This window comes from Apus apus, chromosome 3 (genome assembly GCF_020740795.1).
Source record: "Apus apus isolate bApuApu2 chromosome 3, bApuApu2.pri.cur, whole genome shotgun sequence".
Classification (NCBI taxonomy): domain Eukaryota; kingdom Metazoa; phylum Chordata; class Aves; order Apodiformes; family Apodidae; genus Apus; species Apus apus.
In genome coordinates this window covers 54204460-54222012 of record NC_067284.1, presented here as the reverse complement: position 1 = coordinate 54222012, position 17553 = coordinate 54204460, and the positions used below count along the sequence as shown (strand labels likewise).

The following is a 17553-nucleotide window of genomic DNA, read 5'->3' as shown; positions in this document are numbered from 1 at the left end:
GCTGGGGGTAGAAGAGCACTTCAGTTTCTGAACACCAGAGCATCTGCACCAGCCAAAGCATTTCTGTTACTCCTTAAGGAGTAAACAAGCACTTCTGTTTTTGGTGTGGGTGATGGTGAATGACACCCAGGTGGTGAACGTTAAACCAAAACACATTCACAAGTACAGCACAGAGCTTTGTGTTTATGCAGTTTGAAGGAGTTCAAACAAGTCCTGATTAGGAAAGTTTAAGACTCCATTTGAAAACATCTAGACTGTATACAATGAGGCCTCCAATTGCAATCTAGAGAGTGTATAATTATTTCCATAAACAATTACCTTGGAGAGTAGTTTGTCAAATAAACTATCCATTATGGCAACGAGCTTTGCTGAAATTTCAGCTACATGGTCGTGATAATCCTGTAATGGAAAAAGCAGGTTTTATTTACTATCTAATGGCACTCATTCTTCAGAGCACAACTGAAAAGCAGAACTTTGTGTTTAATTAGGAAATGCCAGAAGAATTACCTTCGTAATGTGGTCAAAATGCCTGAGCATGCTAAACTGCTTCGGCTGCAGTCGAGCTTCAAAATGAGCCCTGATAATAGGAATGTAGTGTACGATTAGCTGTAGGCAACGTGAAGAAAGGGCTGGAAATCCAGGAGAGAGGGAAAGAAAAAGAACGTAATTATTACACAGGAGAGACATCTTGTATAGGCTGTATCTCCTTGCACATAAGCAACAGATCTGACACAATGTAACATGCTTTCTTAAAAAACAAACCAAACAAAAAAACCACAACAAACAGAGGTAAGCATTTGTTTCCACAGGGAAACTCAACCTGGTGAAGACCCCAGACTAGTACCTGGCTATTCACACCCAGCTTCTGTGAGATACATCATAAGGGACTAATTTTACAAGAGGCTTTAACTGCCTACTTGACATTTTGAGCCCTGAGCACATGCAGACATCAGAAAGATCTCACAAGACCTGACTGATCAGCTACATAACCTCCACAGTCACATTCTCCAGGCGTCAATATTTCTTCTCCAGGAGGTGCACATAAACACTCTGCCATGCCAGTGCTGAGTTGGCCAGAGACTGCTCCTGCCTGTGATGCCAGCAGGATTCCTAAAACCAAGCCTCTCCTGTGTCCACCAGGGCCTGAGCCAGCACCAGGACGCATGGTGGTGCCAGCATGGTCACCACACTGGCCAAAACTTTCAAAGGCACAACCCAGCTTTTCTCTGCTCACTTATGTCTGTTCCAACACTATGGCCCATGATCTCTTTGGGGGAAGCCTCTCAACTCACTCTCCTCAAGCTATTATCTTTAAAAAAGGGAACTGCACCCTGAAATATGGGAACCGCAAGTTCAAACACCTGCTTCATCCCATCAACCAAAGGCACTTGATTTCAGGATACAGCTCAAAGTTGGAGGTCTCAAGTAGCATCTCAGGCTTTTCTGTAGCATGGAACTGGGCATCTAGTTCTCCTCCCCAGGTTTTCAGAGCAGCTAAAGCAATCCTGGCAGATAACTTGGGGCTGGCAATTCAGCCAAACAGCTGCATGCTGAAAAGGAGAAAACTCTTAATGCCCAAATCATAGTTTGGATTCAGCACACAGACAACAAGCCTTAAGTTACCTGATTGCAGCAGGACATTCAGCCACACAAGAGACTGACTATCCAAATGAAGAGCCACCCACAGAAATTGCCTGGCATGTTACTGACACACGGTCACAACCCACAGGAGCAGCGTGTGGACACAGCGTTACAGAACACGGCCCCCCAGGGCAGGTGGGCCTGCACAGCTCAGTAAAAGGCATGGGGAGACAGGGGTTGGGCTGCACTCCTCTACCTACCTATCTCCTGTCTCAAGAGCTGAACGCCAAGCAGCTCCCAACCATGCCAAAGCCACTGCTGAGACAGCAGCTACACCTTCCTGCAGTCCAAACGTTTTCATGGAAAACTTGCTATCCTGTAGTATATTTTTTCTTCAGTTTCCTTCATGTAACACACTCAAGCTTTACATTTAAAGTGATCCAGTAGACAACAAAGGAATTTGATGGATTTTAGTGCAGCTCTTAATCAGACAATTCACTGGCTTTTATACGTTTTACGCCCCAACCAGCAAGATCTTATCACCCTCTTACACACAGCACCACAACACAAACACATACTACAATAAATGTTTAGGGTTTTTTGTTTGTTTGTTTTTTTAATAGACAGAATAATAAGCTTTGACATTTTAAATATAGAAATCCATACCTAGATTTTTTGTAGTGATTGTTTTCAAGCCAACAACTTGTAATGCACCAGCTCCAAGCACTAGTTGGCAACTTCTAGAGTTGAAATACTGTGAGAAAGAAAAAGGCAGTGAAAATGCCTGCTGACTCTTCAACAAACACACATAACCACAGTTTAGAAATACCATAAATATTATTTCGCAAGATTAATAGATTATTATGAAGGCCAGTACCAGTTTCACATACTCCTTAGTACAGAGGAGTCCAGTAATTGTTAACTAGAAAGACAAAAGGAACTTTATCACTACTCTTAGTTCTCAGTGGCCTGTAGTATTTCTTGACTTTAACCTAAGCTGAAGCACTCAAGGCAGCATTTCAGCAAAGTGAAGCAGAAATACTGCTATTAAAAACACAGCTACTTTATTGTTTCAGTTCCAGGACTAATTTCTGCTTCTCTACAAAACCCTTGGGTAAGGCTTCTCTCAGCATGGAAGAAAAGCAGCAAGTCAGACTTGCTGCAGACTAGCTATGTTCAGCCTTACTTCAAAAGTCACACACAACAGCAGTGTTTTACTAGAAATCTATAAATCATATCTCTCAAACCAGGACCTTGGATGGAGTGTCGTGTAAGGATCTCACTAGTTTTCCTAAGTAGAGCAGACAAGTGTAATACCAGAATGGAAAAGACCAACAAACGAACTCCTGCTCTGGATCTACCCCTTCCCCACTGCTGATGTTAAAGAAAACTTGAAAATACTGAAACTTGCTGGTGGCTGAATCTGTGTAAAATACTGAGATTAAGAAATGATGCACAGAAGATGTTAAGCATGTCAAAAATCAATTCTATAAGAATTCCAGTTACACTGGATGACTCATGACTTGATCTTCCTAACTTAGTTCTAGTTACCATCAAAATGCACTCAGGTCAGCAGAGGTCTCTGGACAATAAAACAGTTCCTGTTAGCATATTCTGTCTTATTTTGGAACGCCACTCCATCACTTGGCTTGAAGACACCGAATATTCTAGACTGATTTGGATGATGCAGTAGAGGCAGAGGAGCCATTGCTTTTGTCTTTGATTCCTGCACTGAATGGGAAGCAGAAGTCCCAAGACTCATGGTTGGAACAGAACTGTCCTGTTAACACTAGGGTGGAAACTGGGAGGCAAAACCTAAGGAGAGCTGACCCTTTCTCAGCTGACCAGAGGAAAGAGCTACAAAACATTGTGACAAGGCTGCCCTGCAGCTTTTGTCTGCAACACAAATGATTTCCCTCTCATAGAGATCATTGTGGGGGCAGGGCAGAAACCTGCTTCACAGGTCTTGCTTCACAAGAATGCAAGAACAAACCCAAAATTGAACAATCCTTGAACAGAAAAACAGGGAACAATTTTTCTGGCTATTGCCTGGAGTCAGTCACAAAACCCAGGACCACAGAGGGTAACTGTGAACCCCACACACTCACTCTGGGCTGCCAGGGTGGTGTATTCAGGGCCAGAAAAAGCAACCCAGACCTGGTGCCACAACTGAACCTGAGCTATGTGTTGCCCCTGACCCGAGAGGGGCACAATATACCCTACTCTTGGACAGAAGTCAGGGTCTGAAACTGTTCAACATTCACTTCATCTCCTCCTGAAAAGCAAGACCTTTTCTTATGCCTCCTGGTGGACTTCTGAAGTAGATCCACTACTGAGCCAAAGACATAGAGCCCACACAGCCTCATCTCCTCTAAGGTATTCAGCTGAGGTTAGCAGCAAGTCACTGTGTGGCAGACCATCAAAAACATGCCCTATAAAGGGCGAGAGGCACTCGTACTCTCCCCCTGCCTTTCTTGGGTATCAGTTTCCAGGCAGCCTGCTGCAGACAAAGCACTGATGAAGCAGCATGCCTGAAACACCAAAGGAGCAACACCTCCTCCTTGTGACTGCTTGGAGGAAAGCATTTCTGCCTTCTGGCGCCGTGGCTGCAAGCCTTCCCTTGTCTGCACCAACTAAACTCCAGTCATGATGATCGTGGGTTTTTTGTCCATGACACACAGGTGTCATTTGGCACTGGTTGCAGCCACAAGGTCAAAACTGCCTGGATTTTCATTACCTGGGAACACTTTGCAGTTTCCATCACAATAAAGACTAGCTATTGCTACCTTCAAAGCTTACTAGCTCAGACAGTCATCAAACAAAGTATAAAACCTGCAAGGGTCACTAATAATAAGTAATCAGGTAATAAGTCAGCTTTTGTTTTTGCTAGCTGCTCTTGGAATCTCTCCAATTGATGGCACCTTGCTGCCAGGTATGAAATACAGTAATTAACCTGCACATGATGTTTGAGTATTAAGAAATAAAATATAAATTATATAGAACTAGAACAAGATATGGTAGGGAGAGAGAAGTAACAGAGGCACAAATCTGGCCAAGCTTGAGGCATCTGCTGCTATTCTGCCTGCCTGTGAAAAGGTGCTGCAAGGCTAGAGTTAAGCAACAGCTGGAGAATGAGAGGTGAAGAGGAGCAGCCTCAGTCTCTGACTGACTGATTTCCATTGGCTAGTGCTTCCAAAGGGGATGGTTTGTGGATTAATCTGAATGATGGCTGCAGGGGGGAGAGCTCCTGCATCTGGTTATTCAAACAAGAACTACTAACAGGAAGATTATTTAAAGGTCCATATCCTAGGGTGTGTTTCCCCTCCACTGTCTCCCACCTTACATAAAACATACTTTTGGAGAGTAGAATCTGTTAATCTTTTATCAATTATGCTTATGTTCAGAACTCTAATACCTGATATAATCCTTGTGGGCAAAGACACAAGCGAAAACCTTGAAATAAATTAACCACTAGGCTTTGGAGCCTGTATGTGTGTGTGTTTGACAGTTTTAAGGTGTATTCATGTGCTTCTTTTATTATTGTTTGCTTCTATTACCTTGCAGTGTCTGCTTTACCAGTTTTCCTCTTCTCTAGTGAGAAATAAATAACAAAAAGGTCCCAGTCTTCATCATCTTTGTTTTACAACTGAAGCTTCATTCCATGCTATTTTTCATGGTTCTACTGACTACACTTCTACTGACTTGTAAAAACCAAGAGACTCATTTCTTTCCTGAATATAGATATATCTCTGTGGCATCTGGGATCAAATTGCTTCTTCTTCACCCAGCCTGAAGGACAGGCAACTATGACAAGAACTATTAGATGGGATTTCCAATATTCCAGGTGAACAAGAAGACCAACTGCCTTCCCAAAGTTAATTCAACACAACAAATTGCATCTTAAATGCCCTTAGCTTAAAAGGTTACCTTGTGGCACAATAACAAACACAATAATTTATAGACATTCTGTATCATTTATATGAAACCATAAAAGCACATGAAGCATTACAGAGAGTAAGACACATTCTCTGCCCTGAATACCCCTCATTAGCAGAGATAATACATCTGGAATCATACCTTCAGTAAATCAGACAGGCGGGTAAGCATGTCAGTGGTGATGGAAGGAATGTTATCCACACACTGGCAGTACTCAAGGATTATTCTTATTAACAGCAACACTGTCCTGCAAGAGAGGAAACAACCAAATACATCATCTCTGTGCACAGAAGATGCTGAAAAATCAAACACAGGCCAGTCATGTTGATAGAAAACTACCTAATGCTAGAGACTATATCATTAAATAAGCTCATTAATTCATCTTAAGAAGATGAAAAAGATAAAAGCAGATATACATAAAGATGGTTATAAAGAATACCCATTACACAAGGTGATGTGTGGAAAAGTACTTAACATATAGGAGAAAAAAATTTCTAAGGGTCACTGGTATAACTTTTTAATCTCCAACATACCTGCTGTGGAACTAGAAGTCCCTGTGCAGATGTTGGCAGGGAAAAAAAAAATCCAAAGCTCCTTTCTTATACTACTGTATAACTCTGGCCAACTTTGAGCAAGTATAAAAATCCACAGAATGCAGACAACAACCACCATTGAAAAGAATGGAATGAATATGCTAAAGAGGTCAAAAAGACTGAGGGCAGCTGTGAAAAAACAGCATCAAATGTTCAGAGATGCTCAACACCTGCCATTTCCTCTGAATTCAGTAGGGACTGCAGTATTTGGGAGCTAGTGGATGAAATACAGAAGGCTCCACAAAGAGCAGGTATGATTCTTTGAATTCAAATACACAGATGGCAGGAAAATGAAAGGAAGATCAAATGTTCAGAGTAGATATTCTAACATTAAAAAAATATAATCTCTTTCTTCCTTTAAGCAGTAGAGTGCAGAAAGATAATGAACAATGAACTAAAAATAAACACCTGGAGATTCTGGGGGAACATCTAGGCTTTTTATGAATGCATTTAATTTGATTAAATATAATGAAAATGTTTGTAGAAGTGTGCAGAATTGAAGCAAGTATTTGCACTGTCATGAAGCTGACAATTGTTTCACAGAGCTAAATATAACAAGTCTCAAGTAAGCAGAGATGGATTATCCAACACAGAATCTATTAAGTAAACTTCATCCTTTAAAAAGCATGTTCAAATGATCCTACTTGACCTGAAATGCTCTTCTGCAGTGGTATCAGTTGGCTGGCACAAAAGTTCTGAGCCATCAGCTTGTTTCTAACTGAACAGTAACACATCATCATGAAGCAACTCATAAAATGACAGCTGCTCAAAGATATTATGTAAATCAGAACTTTTAAGTTTGGGGTAGATTGATGTTAGGACTCTGGGGATTGAGATCTCCAGGTTTTACTCCCTCTCTAAAAACTCTCATGTATATTTAATGCTTAAAGCCTCATAGTCCTTGGAAACACAGCATGCTTTTAAATGAAAGAAGTGAGTATCATATTTTAAAATGTCTTTGATATAACCAGCTCTAAGAAACCACTTTCCAATCCAAAGCAATGAGGATACAAAGAAATAGTGTATGCAGCTTCAGAGATAACCCACATCTTATTTTCTTACTCCTTATTCTGAATAAGATAAGCAATCATTCAGTAGTGGAGTCATGTATTTTTTATTAATGGAGATAACCTACTATATTGCAAGAAAAAAATAACAATGTCCTTTGAAGACAAACTTGTACTTTCATTACTGTATTTTCAGGAAATAATTGGAAAAAATATATTCAAATGAAATAACGTATTTCAGTCTAGATACTCAGAGAAGAAAAAGGTTTTTAATGTAAAGAGCTTGCAATATTTTATAACTGCTTGGGAACTAAACAGAAACTAGTCTGTGGACAGAAAGGGGTTTTTTATTTAAATAAAATTGCTAAAGCTGTGAGCATTCATCATCACAACTCAAAAGTTCTTGCCAACTAAACCACTGCTAAAAGAAAAGAGTGCATCTTACCCAACTGTTGCATATTTTTGTCCTTCAACAATAAGGAATTCAGTTGGCTTTCTTTCTTCAATAGCTAGACATTTTAGCAAGAAAGGAAGATGGATGAGTGGAACTAAAAACAAGCACAAAAAATGCTAGTTTCTAAACATTAAGTGTTCTCTTGCTAAAACTTGAAAAAACCACAATCAATCTTTGGGAGCACTGCTCTCTTTTACAATATTTATTATATAGTTGGTCATCTATCATAATCATTACCACCCATGAAGTTACTTTATTATCTGGAATTTTAGATTAAAAAATCCCCCAAGTCCCATAGTTGTTATGGACTTAGAAACTTCAAATACAACAGGTTACAAACAGAAGAAGAAAAGCAGAAAAGGTTGGTAGGTTTTCTACTATACATTCTCAAATTATTTGTTTCCTATCTTCTTGAAGGACCTGGCAAGAGCTTATTTTAAGAGCAATGATTTATGAGCATATTTGGTGTTGTGTTCTGTAACTGGAGTAACTAATGCCTAATGCACTCTCCTTATCTCCTATATTCCTTTTTCCTTCCCCTCTCTGTACATTTTCTTCCTCTTCTAGCTGTTCATACACATTCATCACTGCCATACAGGATGAGTATCCCCACAAGGTAAGTATGCATTATGCATTCCCATTTTGCACAGAGCGAAATAGGACACGAGGAGGAAACAAATTGACCTGTCTGAGGTCAAATGAGGTTTCTGTGGCAAGGTAAATACTTGAATGTACACAAGTTTTCACTTCTATGAGCAGCCACATAGCATGCTGGTTGTCATTTGAACAACTGGCAGATGAAATAGTGGGAAGGAGCAATCCTTGTTTAACACAAGGGAGGCTAAGCACATAACACATGCTTCTTCATCCCTTGCAACACTGCAGTGGTATGTTCTGGGAAAGGCTGAGATACTTGTATAGAAAAGTAGCTCATTCCATCCCTGTGCTAACATTTAAATGGGTTTCCAAAAACTAAAGAATTTTTTAAGGTCAGCACAAGAAATGTCAACATTGGTAACAGATAAAAATAAAAAAAAAAAATAAAAAAGGTATAAACTTCCTTCTGATCCCTCCAGAAGACAGTGAGCAAACACCTATCAAGAGTGACATCAGAGTATGTCCATCAACAGTCAACAGCAGAATTAGCTGATAATAAAATCAGTTAACAGTAGGACTGCAAGATACACACCTGCTGGCTTTTTTTCAGGGAGAGAAATTCTGCCATCTGACACGGAATCAACGAGATCCTGAAACTCAGCAGGAACTTCAGCTTGCTTCCAGCGCTCATTGTCCAAAAGGAGGCTGGTTATAAACATAACAAAGGAGGCTTAGAAAATGAAATGCCTTGTCTTGACACTTCACCTGCCTGTAATGCCATGGAACCAAAACTACAGTAATTTTTAAAAAGCCAGTGGCCCAAAACTCATCTTCATTAGAAAGAGGTGTCCAACAATTCACAGTAGCAAAACAGAAAAAACACTGTGTTGGCCTAGAGAACTCACAATTTGTTCTTTCAATCTATCATAGAGGACAAAAAAACTACACCAGGCAATGGAGATCCTTACGAGACCAGAGATCACTGTCACTGAAGTAATGAGTAAATACTGGAATTTTAAGAGCTCTTGATGGATGAGAGCAAAAAGACTTGATGAATGCTGTTGGCAAGGCAGTTCCCCACATAGTTGTTTTTTGGGGTTTTTTTGTTGTTGGTTTGGTTTGGTTTTGTTTGGGTTTTGTTTTTTTTTTGTTGGAGGTTTTTGAGTTGGGTATGGGTTTTTGTTTTGTTTGGATTTTTTGTTTTGTTGGGTTTTTTGTTGTTCGGTTTTTGTTTGGTTGTTTTTTCTGGTTTTTTTTGGTGTGTTTTTTTTGTTTTGTTTTGTTTTTAAACAGTTGGAAGTGAAGTTACTTAACCCCTGAGACAGAGCAATCCTGCCCTCAATATCAGTCTTGAGTACTTCCTGTAGCTATTACTATCCTTATTTAGGTAACTGTAGAACAATCCAGTCTGAAGAAATTAAGTTATGAAAGCAGTGAAAGTCTAAACCAATTGAAAAAAATTAGGTTTTAATACAGTTTTTTCATCCCCTTCTCTCAAGTACAACTGGCTTACTAGTGTTCTAGGCAACAGAAAATTGTGTTTTCAACAAAAGATTGATTGAATGAATTATTAATGTAAGAAGACAAAGATCTACCCAAAGATACCTTAGTTTCGTCTTCCTCTCCTCATGGAATCTATTCACAAATCTATTGGCTTGACTCTGAAGTGCTCCTCTCAAGGACATACTTTTCCTGCCACAGATCTGCTCAGTATCTAAGATAAAACCTTCCATCAAGCGAGAAAGAGCAACAAACTCGTTGGAATTCAGCTTCTCCAGGAAGCCATCCTGCATGCAAAGCAAACCACTGTAAGGATACCTAACACCACAAAAATTCAGAGATACGAATAAATAACTAGTTGGCATGTCTGAGGGCTACAAGCATTTTAAGAGGCACATTATTCAACCCTACACTGGACAGATAAGGCAGATGGCAGTGCAAGCAGCTACCTTGTCATAGGTCAGCACCGTCTGTAGGGAGCTTCAATGCCAGTCCTCTTCAAAGTCAGAATATTAAAAAAAGTAGCAGAAACCCACATTGCCTTGCAATGACACAATGATGACCCGTTAATGTTTGTGTACTCTGAGCACTAACTTTGAGCATCTGAGGCAGCAGGAACAGTTACTTAATTTCAATTGAGAATGACATTTCAGAACATTCACTCATTAAACCAGTAAGTTGGGGGTAAATTCTCATTAAGGATGAGACACAACAGCAGTCTGACCCGAGCTCCTTACCTTTGCTCTTGCCATGAGGAACTTGACTGCACGATCATGGCAGACATCAGAGGCATTATAAAGTAACTCTTGGATACTGTTTGCCAGCCTGACCAGTTCCAGGTCAGTCAGCTTCATGTCATCACTGATCCTACAAATGACAAACCAGTTGGTTAGGCATCAATTTATAAAAAAAACCCCAGTATTTCTGCTCACAGGTTGAAGGAGAAAAGAGCTTTGTCAAATACAGACAGTCAGTTCATCACCAAAGTCACTTTGTACAGAGGGGTTCTAGGCTGTGGTCAATGTCATGTCAGCCCCTTCAAGAAGGAAATGCCTAACTGCACATCCTTCTGTTTTAAATCCACATTCTAATTGCTACCAATGTTCTAAGAGAAAATATGATACAGCCACTACTAATACAATAAATATTAACATTTACTGAGCTAAAATTTACCCAACTCCTGCAACACTTGAGCATCACAAGCGTATGACAGATAAAACACAGGATTTTTCTTCAAATTGAAGTGTAGTGCCTAAAATAGATATTCTGCACTCGCCACCACCTTAATCTACAGGCTGTCATTCTGTTAGCTCTTTAGACTTCAGACTCTTAAGTTAATGCTTTTAAAAAATCCTTTTGTGATTTGTCTACTGTTTTGAGGCTAGCCTGTAGCACAACTCTGCCATTCCTGCAATTAGCTAAGATAACAACAGCCTTTTGGTCCAGCGTGGCTGGCTCAAGGGCAGCATGAGAGGAGAGAGAAAATCCAGGACACTGTAGAGGGGCAGTTGGGCTAACATTGCTACAAGTGTGCAATTTTATTAGCCTGCTCCAAGCAGAGGCGTAAAGAAAACCAGAAGATGGATGAAACAAGTTCATTTTAGAACAAAGTTATGCAATCAGCCTCAGAAACAACTTTGTAGCTTGAGAGCTCTAGGTAGGTTGTGTATTTTTAGCAAACATGGCAAAGTGCACCAGACCAGTTCAGATCCAACCCTCTTCTCCTTCCCTCTCCTCACTGTCACCCTGGACTCCTCTTCACATTGCAATTCTCCTCCAGGTATTTGGACATACAGAGGGCTGAACTTGTTTTATGCACAGCATATTTATTTTAAATCTATCTCCTTCAGCCACCACTGTGATTTCAGGGGGAAGGTCTCTATCAAAACTGACAGCTGCTTAAACACACAAGTACAGACACTTGAGTACCCATCAGCTAGAGCAAGCAGGCCACTTGCTATCTTCCATTTTTCAGCAGGGTAACAAGTGGTATTTCAGTTTTGCTTCACCGAGCTCTGTATCCAGACATGCTGGCTTTTGAAGTAGCTCATGTCCCACACACACTATGCCTAGTTCTTTTAAAAAGGTAGCTCTGACTTCCAGCCATAAATAAGGAATACATAAAACATATTCCAAGAAGGTAACAACTTCAGAAACAGGAGCACTATATCGCAGCACTGCCTATGTTATCAAAGTGTTCAGATGGATTTATTGAACCATGCAACCCAAACAGTTTACAAAACAGCAGTTTTTTCTCTAGAAATTTATCAAGGTGTAGTCCGTGAAGTCAGCTTAAAAAAACATACAGAACAAAACAGCTGCAGGGAACATGAACAGGGAACAGAGATGCTTCTGCCCACTAAAGGTATGACAAACTGTCTTTCACGTAGGCTAGACTTGCATCTCTCCTGCTCTCTACAGAAGAGAATGGATGGAGAAAGAGCCCTTTTTTGTAAGAAATGACATCGTCAGTAACCGTACCACTACACACAGAGTTGAAAGCAAGAAAATAAATTTAAAAAAGGTGAGCTGGGGACAGTGCAGTCTGATGTCAGCTGTAGGGGCAATGGTGGAGAGCCATTCCACTTTACTTAGCTAGAAAAGCACATTCTTCCAAAGTAATTTTTGTACTGTACCACCAGAAACACCCAACACCTTTTTTCTGACAGGCTGCAAAGCTGAATCAGGCAGCGCATTTACTTACACCATCTCTACTCCCCCTGGAGTAACAGAAGAAGAGGTCTGCTCTTTGCTGGAGGAGGAATCGGTAGCGCACTCTGGTTCGGAGACCGAATCACTGCTGCAGGGCTCACTGTTTGGGGAAGTGTTTCTTTGAGAGGTAGTATCAGCTGCTACAGGCGGGAGGTCCCCTTCGCTGAAGGCGTCACTGATAAACATGCCTTCATGAGTCAGGTAAGCCACTTCCGTGTCCACAGTACTGTCTCTGGTGGAGTTCTTTTGTAAGGTGTCCTCCAGGTCTCTGTTTTTTTGGTTCTTGTCTAGAACCAAGAAAACCACGCTACGGATAGTATTTAACGTCGCCTAGAATCAAATATAACTTTCATTACAAAAAAACCCAAAATCCTGTGCCACGAGCTTGCACCAGAAAGAGATTCTCTTTACCCACAAAATTAAACTAAATCCTGGCTTTGTTTTCTACTGTGTAATTAGCATTCAGAGGCAGATCCATCTGTCTTTAATGGTAACCACTATCAGATGTTTCTCAGAGTGATGAAAGAAACCTCATTTGGAGCAACCTAACACATACAAAAGTTCTGCCCTAATCCCTAGCAGCCTGAAATGGATATAATAATGCAACAATTGGTATTATCTCCTTCCCACTGCTCTCTTTGGTAGCAATAATAATTTTTGTCCTAGGTGTTGATATTCACATTATCCTTCTTTGAATCAAAGGTTTGAGCTCTACAAGCAAAAGCAACATCTGAAGACTTCAAATGGAAAATGACTTTGTTCCATCTTACATCTGAACTATATGAAGCTCTTGGTAAATGAATGTCTTACCTTTATTCTCTTGAGGAAGATGGTAAATTTAGAAAAAATATTCTTCAGTAAATCAAACCACTGAGGAAAATTCATCATCCTCATCTGGTCTGCAAGCCTACAAAAAGAGCAATATTGAGTAAAGAGCAAATGCTTACTGGCCATGATGCCTACTAGCACATAAATTATAAAAAAACATGCTTTAAATGGAATTCTAAATATAAGGAAAACTATGTAGACTTTTACCTGGCAGAACAACAGACACCACCTGAACAAAAGTCATGATCAACAGAACGTATGCAAGTGTAAATGGAAGGAGGTATATAAAAATAGATCATACAAAAAAACCTGGAAGCTTCACATTTACCATTTAGTTTTTTTCCAGAGCATAATGCTCTTTTCCCTGGAATATGTATGTGTTAGAGCAAGGGAGGGGGTTAATAACATTTTCAGAAATCATGTGGGGAAAAAATTACACAAATATATTCTGCAAGTGTTACAACAGCCATGCTACTAAGCCCATTTTGTTGCATTGCAATGAGACCACTTCTGCTATTAAAGTGCAAGTCAGCTGTTTGTGGTAAAAGTCAGTGATAGAACAAAAGTTAAACTCTGTAATACACAGTTAGGACCTAACTGCAGAATAGTAAATATTGGAGAATGGTGACCAGATATCCAATGTTTAAAAACAACCTCATGCCCAGTCTTCTCCCAGTCTGCGTATGAATCCCATGTAGATTCTGCCACCCATTTTATCAGCTGGTCTGGTTTTATTATCTTGGGATATCCTTTTCCTGAGGCAAATAAATCACAGCTACAGAAGCTGGCATGGACCCCTGGAGCTGGGACCTCTGGAAGTGTCTTGTCTGACCTCTGCTGAAGGCAGACCCAACTAGATCAGGTTGCTCTGGGCCCTGCCCAGTCAAGGCTTGACTGTGTCCCAGGACACAGATTCCACGGCGTCTCTGGGTCCCTGTTCCAGTGTTTGACTATCCTCATAGGAAACATTTTTTTCGTAAGATTCAACTAGTATTTCTCATCTTCCATCTTGTGCCCACTGCCCTCATCCTTCCCCTGCACACCTGAGAGGAGCCTGGTTGTGTCTATGGCTCTGCTATAACCCTCCCATGAGGTTGCTGTGGGCAGTTGTCCCGAGTTCTCCCCTCCACAGGTTGGAGGGCGACCCAGTTCCCTTGGTTGCCCCTCCTACACTCCGCGCTTCAGACCCAAGCTAACCCTGGGGCCTCTACTGGATCTCAGTATCTTTCTTGTTTCTTGACCTGCTCACTATGCTAACACAGTGCAGGCTATGGCTGCAAGGACACACTGCTGGTCCATGGCCACTCAGCTCTGCACCAGGACCCCCAGGTCCTGCCCTGCAAACCTGCTCTGAAGCCAGCCAGCTCGTCTCTCCTCTTGCTCCAGAAGTTGCTCCTTCCAAGACACAGGACATGGCATTTGCCTTTGTTGGGCTTTGGGATGTTCCTGCCAACCCACTTCTTGGGTCTGAAGTTGTCTGATCTCTCTGGGTAGCTCCTATTCTCATTCATGTGAGCGGTACTGAAACTACTGACACGTTTTAATACAAAATCCCAGATTATGGCAATTGGGAATGCCTTCAAGTAGTTACAAGTTCTATGCCTATTGTTCATGCTTCATGCAGTTACTAGTCACAGAATTTGAGTGTTTGCTTTAAAGGTTAAGTTTAAGGCAACATTATACTCTGAATGAGAAAGGGAATTTGCAGTATTCTCAAAAAAGGGAGACAGAAGCAGAGGCTTAAGGTGAAACAGAAGGATAATCCTTAATATCAGGGAAATTCAAGCACAAATTAGAACAGTAAATTTATCTATGCTAAAAAGCATCCATCTCCTATCCCCACCCACCACCAAAAAAAAATATCTGGCTGTATACTTACTTAACAACCACTTCTGTATCTATTTCTTCTATCTGCGATACCGTATTAACCACACACTGTCAAATTTAAAGGGAAAAAACAAAACAAAACAAAATCTTAGCTTCCTTCTAACTGCTGCTGAATTTCATAACACACAATATCCTCAAGTCAAATAAGGAAAAGTAAAATAACAAATGAAAGACATACTTGTATCATTTAACAACTTGTTTTCTAAAAACAAACAAACAAATCAAAATAAACCCCCAAAACCAACCCCCCAAATATCTATTTGCAGAATACAGATGATCAAAATCTTCCCAACTGTGAAAGCTCTGAGGAGCACACTGGCCCCATCCCAAAGGAGCCTGGTTTTCTGAGCATGGATGCTAAGCAACATTTCAAAAATGTCTCTCCAGTCAGGTACTTAAGAATAGCAGCGATATTCTTCCCCTTTCCAAAGTGACTGACTTGGAAAATATTGGTTGACCTTTTTTTTCTCTGCTTTAAATATAGGATTTGGGAACTAACTGACACTGAAACGAACACTGCAGGGGAAGTGTGGAAGCACACACCTACAAGTCCTGGGCTTTCAACTCGTTAGGCAGATCCAGTTTCAACTTCTGTCCTAGCAAACACAGTATTTGCTGTCTGGCTGTCTTCTTCACCTCCAGGGCACCACCTGCCTCCACCCCTAGATTTCTCCACAACTCCCTGTATTTCTTCATCGCTATGCTGTGGCCTTTCCTCAAAAGACATTTGGTCTTCAACTGGTACATACAAAACTGGCCAGTTTATTCAGGTTTCCAAAACAACTGATTTTCATCCCAAACATACTTATTGTTTTATGCCGATTTGTTCACTTGCCTCTTTTCATGTTACTTGTAGGCCCCAGCTACAAATCTACTCCATTTAGACTGAATTAGGGGTTTTCATCCAAATGTCAAACCATAACTTGATCAAGTAAGTCAGTAGCATTGTAACTCATCTTAAGAGAGTATGTACAATCCAAACGGTGACCGATGGCTGCCATCTCAAGCTGCCTACATTTTACCTGTATTTTGCATAATGGTGGTCAGAACAGAAGCTTCTTAAAAATACACACTGCTCTTCAACTAAGTGTGTTCAATGCTTATAAACATCTGCTCTCTCACCTAACTGGCAATAAAGAGATACTAAAGTACGAGCCAAACAGCCCAGCAATGCATTTGAACAGGAAGCACATTTGAAATGTGGGAAGGAAACAGTTTACTTCTGTTGGAAAAACTTCTATTCCAAAGGAAAAATTTCTCTAAGAGTTGAAACAATAGGCAACAATATAAACGTGTTCTACAACCCACACAGAAATACTCTGATCCTGTTTTCCCTATTTAATAGAAACTTACATTAGAAGTTGATTAAACTTTGCCTATTCCTGAGCAATGGTGACAACTGAAAAATCACAACATAAAAACAAATATTCCCAGCAGAATGGGAAAAGCACTTTATGATAAAAAAATGAACAGGAAAACAAGGAGTACTACATGCCTACTTTCTGACTAAGCAGAGAACATAAAGGAAAAGAGTGTGTCCTTGTGACTGACAATACAGGCAAGCAAAAAGCCAATGGAGATGGACAGTCACACAAACAGATTTATCCTGGTGTTATTAATTAATTGTTTGTTTGTTTGAAGCCTTATGTGAAGGCCTGGAGCAGCTGCACACAACTGCACATACCTGTGTTTTCCCAGGCTTACTGTAACACAGCATGACTATAAAGTAGTGCTCACACCCACCCTTCACTGGATTTTCAGTGGGCAGGGCAACGACCTAGCCCTGCATCCCACTGCTTTCAGACAAGGAAGAGTACAAACAGCCAGGGGCAGGGTACTTAACCTGATTTAAATTGTACTGAGGTCAAGTGAGAAAGAGCTTGCATCATAGCCAAGTCCTTACAAGAAGTGGTGGTGCAGTTGCACACATCACTGTCTGTCTCCTAATTCTGCCATGTTATTTACTAGCAACATCGGCTGGTATTATCTACACCCACCCTGGACAACCAGAACAACAGAACAGTGGGGCTGCAATGTGAAGAGGATTTGGGGAGCCAGTCTAGCTAAAAATAAAATCCCTAAAAAACCCACAAAACATAACTCCCAAAATTTTCAAAACTGGGTTCCCAGCCTGGTTCACAACACAGCTATGAACAGTATGCTACACTACAAAGACAGCAGAGACTCTTCATCTGATGGCAAACCCACCACCTGCCTATCTCCCAGCCTTAGAGATACATATCAGAGGTGGCCTGTAACACATCAGAGCAGGACCCTTGAAATAATCACATATCTTTAGGGCAGAAAAACACCCCTTACACAATATTCTCTACATATGAACCCAAACAACCAAGATAAATAAAATGAAAAGTATCACACATGAGCGAATTTCAGTCTGTTTTTGTTTGTAAACAAAAGCCATCTCATCCTTGTCCAAAATATTCCATGTGTTTTCCCC

General features: G+C 40.6%; 1 protein-coding gene across 2 annotated transcripts in view; it reads right to left on the bottom strand.

Annotated features, from left to right (window-relative positions):
* The window catches only part of VPS54 (VPS54 subunit of GARP complex), a 52309-nt gene that overhangs the window by 7563 nt on the left and 27193 nt on the right, over nt 1-17553 (bottom strand). For both annotated transcript variants that reach the window (XM_051615789.1, XM_051615791.1), the window contains 11 exons: nt 15088-15143; nt 13191-13287; nt 12373-12710; nt 10406-10535; nt 9774-9955; nt 8761-8873; nt 7563-7626; nt 5659-5764; nt 2248-2335; nt 508-629; nt 319-399 (listed from right to left, as the gene is read on the bottom strand). In XM_051615789.1, the coding sequence (XP_051471749.1) occupies nt 319-399; nt 508-629; nt 2248-2335; nt 5659-5764; nt 7563-7626; nt 8761-8873; nt 9774-9955; nt 10406-10535; nt 12373-12710; nt 13191-13287; nt 15088-15143 (1377 nt within the window). The remainder of the gene's footprint in view (nt 1-318; nt 400-507; nt 630-2247; nt 2336-5658; nt 5765-7562; nt 7627-8760; nt 8874-9773; nt 9956-10405; nt 10536-12372; nt 12711-13190; nt 13288-15087; nt 15144-17553) is intronic.